This window comes from Trichoplusia ni, chromosome 2 (genome assembly GCF_003590095.1).
Source record: "Trichoplusia ni isolate ovarian cell line Hi5 chromosome 2, tn1, whole genome shotgun sequence".
In the NCBI taxonomy this organism is placed as follows: Eukaryota; Metazoa; Arthropoda; class Insecta; order Lepidoptera; family Noctuidae; genus Trichoplusia; species Trichoplusia ni.
Window position 1 is genome coordinate 6596130 of NC_039479.1, and position 9661 is coordinate 6605790.

The 9661-nt window shown below is 38.7% G+C and overlaps 2 protein-coding genes across 3 annotated transcripts; both read right to left on the reverse strand.

Annotated features, from left to right (window-relative positions):
- Positions 1-5: 5 nt before the first annotated feature.
- On the reverse strand, positions 6-2734 carry LOC113505314 ((2R)-3-sulfolactate dehydrogenase (NADP(+))-like). Of its 2 annotated transcripts, none has more exons than XM_026887955.1 (9): positions 2731-2734; positions 2345-2511; positions 1882-2070; positions 1595-1710; positions 1394-1492; positions 1032-1118; positions 821-929; positions 602-747; positions 6-493 (listed from the first exon to the last, which is right to left on the reverse strand). In XM_026887955.1, exons 2-9 carry the CDS (start codon positions 2493-2495, stop codon positions 335-337), a joined length of 1056 nt encoding a protein of 351 aa, XP_026743756.1. In that variant the 5' UTR covers positions 2496-2511; positions 2731-2734; the 3' UTR covers positions 6-334. The 2 variants fall into 2 exon arrangements, with proteins under 2 accessions (XP_026743756.1, XP_026743749.1); XM_026887948.1 differs by lacking the exon at positions 2731-2734 and adding an exon at positions 2633-2719.
- An 876-nt stretch (positions 2735-3610) lies between these two features.
- On the reverse strand, positions 3611-7128 carry LOC113505325 (uncharacterized oxidoreductase YjmC-like). Its single transcript, XM_026887964.1, has 7 exons — positions 6919-7128; positions 6477-6592; positions 5990-6088; positions 5743-5829; positions 5561-5669; positions 5027-5187; positions 3611-4637 (listed from the first exon to the last, which is right to left on the reverse strand). Exons 1-7 carry the CDS (start codon positions 7103-7105, stop codon positions 4470-4472), a joined length of 927 nt encoding a protein of 308 aa, XP_026743765.1. The 5' UTR covers positions 7106-7128; the 3' UTR covers positions 3611-4469.
- Between the last annotated feature and the right edge of the window lie 2533 nt (positions 7129-9661).

Sequence of the window (9661 nt, forward strand, 5' to 3'; positions counted from 1 at the left end):
CCAGATAGAGTGTTTGAAATTTTAATTTATTAAATGAACTGACTGTTAGAAAACATTCACATAATGTCACATCAGAGGCTAGACATTGTTTGTACACCCGGTTTTACATCAATCATAGTAGGTACAAAAAGAGGACCACATGATTAACTCTGCTGCAAAATTCAAATGTACTTCTATGAACATATTCATGCTCACCTTAGTTTAACAGCGAATTTACAAACATCTATGTTTGTCCAGATTTGTATTCTTATCATCGCTAAATTCTAAAGAAAGCATGACTCTATTCATAGTCGTAACCTACGCCGCATTTTCTGCTATCGTAACTCATCTAGTTTTAAGCAGTTTGAAGAGGTTTAATACCGATCCTCTTGGTCATTGTTTCCATGGTGTCTACTTGCTTCTGCGGATAGAAGACCGTTCCTTTAGCTTTGATCTTCTCCCTTGTCATCTGCTCTTTATCTCCCGGTGCTAATACGGGTAGAGAGGGCTCAACCTGGAAAAGAAGTTACCATTATTTTGCGCGTAAGTCTCCAAATTTGAAATGTTTTTAGTAATGGCAACAAATTTCTGATCTTAATGACCTCTGTTCTTTTTCTATTACCGGTTCTAAGTTCCTCCAGGTGTTCAGACAATCAGCGATCCTCTCGGCAAAGCTCGGGTCTGTAGCGGCGAAGCACTGCCCGAGATCTGGTGGACCTTGAGCACTGGACAACTCCCAGTTACGTATGTTATGTGATGACTTGGATCCTAAATAAATAGAATGAGATAAGATGATGTTCTATGTCCTTATTCCATTAGAAAGGACGAATAATTTGTTTACCAGATAATCCGCTACAGAAAGCCTCAACCATTGCGCCGAGGGCATAACCCTTGTACCCACTTGTCTTCTCCTCACCACCCAGTGGCATGAGCATACCAGCTTGAAACGCCTGTAGATAACATCATGAATCATATCAAAATGGGTAATAATAATAACAAGAGGTCAAGCACTGCACCAGAAAATAATTAGTGATCAGGGCCGGGATACTCACTTCATTAGCGTCAGTAGTAGGTTTCCCATCGGGTCCCAAAGCCCATCCCTCAGGTATTGGCTCTTCTTTGTGGATCTGTATTTCAATCTGGAAATATGCGTCAAATAATTTTATTGTATTTATATTTTGATATAGTTTCACAAGAGGCAGAAGGCTTAGACAAATGTTAAACGATAATCCGATTCCAGAATAAGCAATACAATATTCTATGATATCAGAATGATCCGTCTTTGTACTATGAGCTCTCAAAGCGGGACTGTTGTTTCAACGAGGAAGCGTGAGCACGAGGCTTCTTTTCTCACTGGCGCCTTTAAACCAGCAGTTTTATTGTTGAACTGATATTTATTTATTGAGGAACTTACTTTTCCCAGAGCAACAGTGGTGGAAGCCATATCCACTACCAGTTTATCACCTTCTGATGCAGGCGCCGCCATAGCAATAGGATTTGTACCTAGAGACCTCTAAAAAAATATTCCCAAAATTAATATTATGGATCTCCTCAAAGTAAGTTTTTTCTGTTCTCATAAACCTTCTGGCTCGGCTAGTTTTAGTCTTAAAGATACCTGTTTAGATCTTGTGGGGACCAAAATGGGCGAAGAGTTGGTCAAAGCCAAACCAATGAGACCTTGACGCTCGGCTTGTAACGCCCAGTACCCAGCCATTCCAAAGTGATTGCTCCCTGTGACATTTAGAATTTAAGTACCATCTCATACTTAATACTCAATATCGATTTCCATTAACCAATGGTGGTGGGACAACTTCAAAACATCAACTATTTTCTGTTGACCCTTCTGTGTCCGTACCAAGATATTGTAACAAAAAAGAATTCTTAATACACTTAGTTACTCACGCTTGGCAGACACCCATCCAACGCCGCATTCCTTAGCCTTCTTGATGGCGATGTTCATGCAGAAGTTGCCGACAGTAGCCCCGAGGGCGTTGTTACCGTCCACCCAAGCGGTGGCACCAGACTCCTTAAGGATGACTGGTTGAGCAGCCGGTATGCATGAACCTGATTGGCAGTCGTTTACGTAGAATTCTATGGAAGACACATAGGCGTGTAATCAATTGACCATAATGCCCATCAAAGACGAATGGCTTGTGACAATGACACCGATACGTCAGGATAATATAAATTGTACTTTATTCGATGAACAATCAGTCAATCAGAATATCGTGGTACACTGTGGGGCTTAGGTCACAGCCTGTGACCTTGGCCAATACGCTACGGCGATTTTTTCTCTTCCTATTAACTTTTCGCTTTTGAGGTAATCGGGCTACTCGACCTACTAGTATTATCGTGGTTTCCTCACCAAGTCGGTTCAGTCCATGGCTGTAATGTCCCACCGTGTCGGCGTGCATCAGCAGGTCCGCGTGGGCCCTCGCCTCCGACTCGGGAGCGCCCACAGACTTGAGGGCGTCCTCCATAAACCGACGGACCTCCTCCAGCTTCACTTCAGGCATGGTGTTAACTATTGATCTGCAGATCTGACCTTTAGTCAGACTGGTATTAAAACTTACAACAATGGTTAAGTATCTATTAACTGAATCTATTGACGATGTAACAAAAGTATTTAAGAAATAGATAACACATAGCGTACCTTTTATTTGAAAAAATATCAGGGATATTTCAAATCAATAACCGCCATATATTGCGACTGCTGGTTATTTTATGTGTATTTTTACGATAATCGCGGACCTTTTTCTGCGAACTGTTAATATAAATATCACAGTAATTACAACGATACAGAACGCATTAATACAACTGACTGCCGCACATTTTATCAGTTTATTTACTGAAATATTGTAGATATCACTGTACGGTATACTTTCTGCCAAATTAATATTATGGATTAAGAATATCAAGTTATAAGACCGGTTGCAATTTGGAACAATTATCGACTAATAGGCCTACATTTCTCTCAGTACATAAGATAAAATAACAAGGTAGGTACTGTATCAACAATGTGAAAGTGTTTACAAATTACGTTTAGGTAAATGTAATATCCTTTGGCCCATAAATTCTTTAAAAGAAGGCCAATGATGCTCAATGGACATATTACCATAGCGGGAATAGGTCTGAGTCCAGCTGTGGGCCATCAGCAAGGTAATGTATCATAACGGTGTGCTATTTTTTTGGCCCACTGTGTAATGAGATACAACTGTCTTAACTTAACATCTCATCTTTATTGACAGATATAAAAACTGCTGATATTTTTTTGTAGTAGGTACCTAATGTTTTGTGTTTGTCTTGTTACTATTGTAAATTGTTTATACGTAGATAAATATAATAAATAGCATAACAACGCCATCTATTACATTGAAAGGGGTTTACTTTATGTAACGTTGCGTAATGCGTTCCAGTTTCGTTTGCAAGATCTTTAGCATGAATTTGAAAGAGAAGATTTTTAATCTGTTCACCTACTTAAATCTTATTTTGTTTCGAATTAAACCTGTACCGGGTATCGGGTAAAGAAATGAGTAATCATTAAATAACTATTTAAAGCTCAAATATTAGTCTACTAGTATATGCGTTACGGAAATATAAACAAGAATTTTGGGTAAAGAAAACACAGTTATGCTGTAAAAATATTTTATGATAAGGCACGTCAACATTCTTCTCAAACGGGCTTTGTATTTACAACAGGCAGCAGTATTACAGTATTTACCGTAGCAAGACCTTTGGGTCAACTTCTACCTCTTAAAGTACCTAATAGCAGGTGTGGAATAGAGTTTAATTCGACACACTGTCACAACTTTGATTATATTAATCTTCTTTACGACGTCACGGTAGCCCCTACAAACTTCCACCAAATCATAGGTCTTTTTTAATATTATGAAATGCTCTTAAGCAAGAATTCAGCATACTGATAGTCAAACTTGAATGATATATAGTAAAGTAAGTACTTAATACTATTATAATTGGTTATTAAATGTCTTCATAGTACAGCTTGCAATAAACACATGGTAACATGGATTCAAATCACAATTCACAACTATAGCTTTGATATAGGGATGGTGACTATTTTTTTTCTTAATGTCTTGTAGTTTAACGAATAATTACAACATATTTTTTTTATTATTCTTACAAAAATACGTGTCCAAAACTTTTTAATTATCTATCTGACGGACAAAAAGCTTTACTTTTTACACCCAGTCATCATACTTATTTTACTTACACAAGTAGCTCTAACAGTATCAGACTTAATAACAAAATAATTAATTTTACCAAGAACAACACCCTTCTGAATAAATCAAATTCTAAGTAAATGTTAACATTAAATGCATATGTTAAATATCTCGCACCAAATGCAAAACTTTGAATATTGAACGATACATCAGAACTAAATACTTCAAAAGTATCATGTCGCTAATTATGGTTGAAAATAGTCACTTGTGTTGGAAAAAGAGTGGTGTGAAGATAATATCCTTGAGACGCTATTTTTCCAATTCTATTTCCATGGGTTTCACTTTTAGTCTTGCTGCTAAGGCGGCACTGGACTCAATTTGTTGCTTGACGAAGGAGACTGTGCCTGAGGCGTCGGCATCGGCTGCTGCCTTCTTCTCCTTGTCTCCTGGAGCCAGCACTGGCAGGTTAGGGTCCGTCTGAAATTAATAGAAATAAGGTGCTTACAAACATTTATTTAACTTATATAATAAATGAAAAACTGGTTGAATTAAGCACATTGTGATAATGGGGCGTCTCGACTAGTTTCGGACTTAATTTAGTCCTCAATATCCATCGATACTTAAATGAAAGTCAATTACGATAAATACGTGCGAGTAACCGTTCACACCATTCAGTTGTGAATTCGTCTCACGAAAGTTCCTGAAAAAAAAATACTTTCAGAACACACATCCTCAAGCGGGATAGAAATTTTTGCTCGTGTGGCTATGTTGATCAGCGTGATCAGCTCCAAAGCGGTTAACCTTCGTAAATATTTTGGCGGGTGGTACTTCTAACTCTGATAAGCATTATGTGGTCAAGGTTATACCGGTTCCAGCTGTCTCCAATGCTGTATGCTTTCGGCGAGCCGGTCTCCGAAACCAGGAGCGAAGCACTTAGGGTCGACAGCTACGAAGCAGTGCCCTAGGTTAGCAGGCCCGCCGTCACCGCTGTGTGACCACGACCGCACGTGATGGCCGTAGTTGGCACCTATTGAGTAGGTAATAAGGGTTCATTTTGAATGTAACTTATGTCAGGATGAATATTATAATTATGGTAGGTTTGGTTGTAGGTTCGGAGTTGGACTTGTTAAAAAACAAGTCCAACTCCGAAAACCCCTAAAGCTTAATGCTGGGATTCTTCCGTAATTTACGATGAAACTTTGAGGATTTCGAATGTGTTAGTAATGCCAATCTTTTCACACACATTCAAGTCACCTGCGCAAGTCAGGCAGACATTTTCATATTTATTTTTTTCTTAAAACAAACGCTATGATTGAAGCCGTGACACGCCACGCACAGTGCTTGGCGTGACTTGTACCTCTTGATTTAATTTACTGTTAAAACAGAAGACATGGACAAACCAGCAGATATTCCACAGAACAGCTCCACCATTGCTGCGAGACCAAATCCTTTGTAACCGGAGGTCCCCTCGCCACCTCCTAACGGCATCAGACAACCAGTTTCGAATGCCTGAAAAATATTAAGACAAATTGGTATCAAAAAAATTACAATCATTTTAAGACTTTTTCGGTCAAATTCTTACCAGATCCGCATCTCGTGTTTCTCTGCCATCAGGTCCTTGCGCCCAACCGGCGGGCAGTGGCTCCCCTTTCCGACGTTGCATTTCAATCTAAAACAAAAAAAAAAAACGCATCCTTAGTACCTATTTATTCTTTAATTTTAATTCTTTGCAACAGGAACGAAATTCAATAGGTACCTTTATTTAAAGCACTTTGACATCATGTTGACAGTTTCTGACCTGTTAACTACATAAACAGTAATGTTGTTACCTTTCCAACAGCGACCGCAGTTGTTGCCATGTCAAGATAGAAAGATTCTCCTTGAGACGCTGGAGCCACCACGGAAATCGGATTCGTGCCCAATGCTGACTGCAAAACAGACAAATGGAGTTAAATAATAATATAAAAATAGCAGCTTACTGCTTAAGTCAGTTTTTAAGGTTTCGTGTGTATACAAAGTGTAAAATGGAAAGCTATTACAAATGCTTCGCTATCTGTTCTTTGGATCAACTATCACCTTGTTGTCAGCCGTAAATTGTAATATAATTTTAATTGATGATGTATTTCTGTTGCCGCTCTCATAGCAAACCAATCTTAAGGTTGTAACGGCCATAAGACACGAGATACTGGAAGGAAATTGCAACTTTCAATTTAGAGAATCTGACACGCATTGGGTCGTTATTAAAAAGAGATTTAATAACCTTCTAATAACTAGTCAAGTGCAGGAGTTATGATTAATTAAACAATTGAAGTCAACCTGTTTGCTCCTCGTTGGCGCCAGGAGAGGGGAGGTGTTGGTGAAAGCCATTCCTATCAGTCCTTTGTCTGCCGCCTTTTGCGCCCAGAAACCAGCCATGCCATTGTGATTAGACCCTGAAAATAATATTCTTTATTAAAGTGACTAAATTGAAACTTTTTAAATTGATATAATATAAATCTCATGACATTACGGACCTTCCATGAAGGGAATGTTTGAGCATTAACCACCACGCTAGCTTACTGCGGGTCGGAATTGCAGATTCCAATAAGTATTTGGGTATCCAGCTTTCCTATGGAAATTTTCTTTCACCATGAAGAAGTGTCTTAGAATAACTAAAAACCTGCACCTTTTGCATGCAAATTCATTCATGGAACTGCAGGACTACCACGATATTTAGTTTTAGTCAAATTTCAGATATCGAAATTTGAAATAAAGTTACCCTTGACGGTGACCCACGCTACTCCTGTCTCCTTGGCCTTCTTTATAGCTATATCCATAGCGAAGTGACTGGCTGTGGCTCCGAGCACGTTGTTGGCGTCGATCCAGGCTGTCGACGCAGACTCCTTCAGTACCTCAGGCTCGTTGTTGGGCTTGCACGCACCGCTGATGATGTCGTTGACGTACATCTCTGGAATTATGATGGAACTTGAGGATATTAAGATTCTTTCTACATACACAATAATACGAATACAGTTTAAACCGGTTTAGGGGTCTGGGAATTGTACAATTTTGTGTAATAATTTCGTGTCAATAGAGAAATTTAAAATCTCAGATCATGGTGTATTAAGCTTGACTTAGGCAATAAGAGATGAATATACCTGGTCGATATTACCGTTAATATTACACTCGGAAAATTAGCATTATTTCTGCGCTGATGATACTTATTGTCAGCACTTAGGTACGGAGTTCAGACATACATTATGTTTCCTTGTAGCCGTAAATAATTCAGTCAAGGCTACAGAGGCTACACATATAGGTGTCAGTGCCCGTTGTTAATTAAAAACAAATACAACGAAAGGCCGAGTCAAACAAAGCAGTAAACGAAATAACATACTTACATGACAAGTAAAAACCCTTCTTATTAAAATTGTGGTTAACAACACCTATAAACATGCGTCGTTCAATTGAAATAAAAAAATTAATACACGAACAGTCTCTATACGAAGAGACGTGCGCTCGCAGCACGATTACGCGGCACACTAGATTCAGACGAGACCGTTTGGTAAACAGATGACTAAATTGCACTAATAATACGGCTGGCCTACGTTTACTTGTGCATGTATCCTCAAATACACAAATGGCTATAAATTACTCAACTCATATGTAGAATAAGGTAACTTTATCACAAATATTGTATTTGTGTAGTTTTTGTACGTAAACATATTATTATATCTTATTATTTATTTAAAATGTTTATGTACACATCACATGAAACATTAACATTTACCAACTTCAAAAAGAGGGAGGTTCTCAATTCAGTCGTTATTTATTTATACTGTTTATCGCCAGGATTTTTGTTCATGAGGTCTATCGAACATGTTTTAAAGTTACATTATAGGTGCGGAAGAGAGATATAGCTCTACATTGTGTATAGCGCTGTCACGCTTGCACATTCATAAAAATATTACTTTAAGACTTGGTGGTAGACGCTCTGATATCCATCGGTGTTTTGCTCATTGAAGAATGGGTGCCATAAGGTCCCAAAAAATTCGAAATAATTCAAGAGCTGCTTCTTTTACCTAATAGGGAAGTACTTACATGATGACCAGTAAGGTAAAGGCAAGAATCAAATGCAGGTTAATGACCGATAATGTAAAGATAAATTACGATATCTGTCAATCTGGTTTTGACTAACTAAGAGTGTCATTTAATGACACTTGTTGTTGTTATTTCGTAATATTCAGAAAGCAGGAAATTAACAACAACACATTGCAATTTATATTATTGCTACAGAATTACAATTACCTAATTAAGTACCTACTTCGGTGTTTCGTACGGATACAAACAGGGGTTCTTAGACGACAGGCACTGCGGAGCTAGTCTTCTGACTGTGGGATCCTCGATATTCACATCTTGTGTAGCGGCCGTGGTCCCAGTAGGAGAAGACCAAGCACTACATACATACATACACGTTGGAAGCTATGATAATCCCAGACATACCCCATAATATCTAGCTATACCTATGTATGGCAGCAAGCGTACCTACCTCACTGTAGGATGGGATATCAACTAATGTCTTCCTATGCTGTGTGATGAGTGGAAGTGTCAGAAATGTATTTACTAAAAACCACCCCGGTAACCTTTCAGAAAATCTCACAGGCGCGACAAGCATGGGCCCTAATGGACTACCCTGAACATGCTGATATCTCTTTGAAGCGCGCGAGGAACTCGAAAACACCGTATCATACGGTTTACATGAGCGCTAACACGTGCACCTGCACGTAAACTCAGACACTAATTGAATAAGTGTTCAACAGACAACAGGACGCACCAAGCCGATGCGCATGCTATCACGTAGTTGTATGTAGTCATTGAAGTTACACATGGTAGTTACACATACATACATACAAGTATAAGTGAAGTCGTTTTAAAGGGTTCCGTAACTAAATGGTAAAAAGGGAAACCTATTACTGAGGCATCGCTATCTGTCCGTCTATCACTAAGTTGAATATCAGACGCTGTGATAGCTAGGCAGTTGAAAATTTTCAGGTGGCGTACTATAACAGTTGCTACTATAACAACACTAAAAATTAAGTACGAGGTAAGGGAATGGTTGTTACAGTTATAAATTTGTTGCAGGGTTACACCATATATGTTTTTACTTGTGCGAAATTATTGGCGTCGGCATCCAACTCATACCTAACTGGTTTTTGATAAATGCAATTTATTTATGGACTTAAGTTACTCGCCGAAACGCATCGAACAAGTCCAATCTGGACAGAGTTGTGTCGCTTAATCATCGAGGGCTTTAGAATACCTTCCAGGTCCAGCATCAAATCATCTCATGGCATGAACATGTCTTTGAAATAGTACACTACAAATTCCATGTCATTCGGAAAACGGGCTTGTGGTGGTTAAACTTTGCGTGCAATACTTGATTACAGATCAGGAGACAGATGGAAATAAATGAAACTATTTACTAGACGCACTGGGGTTATAAATACCTTGGAAAACTTGGACCT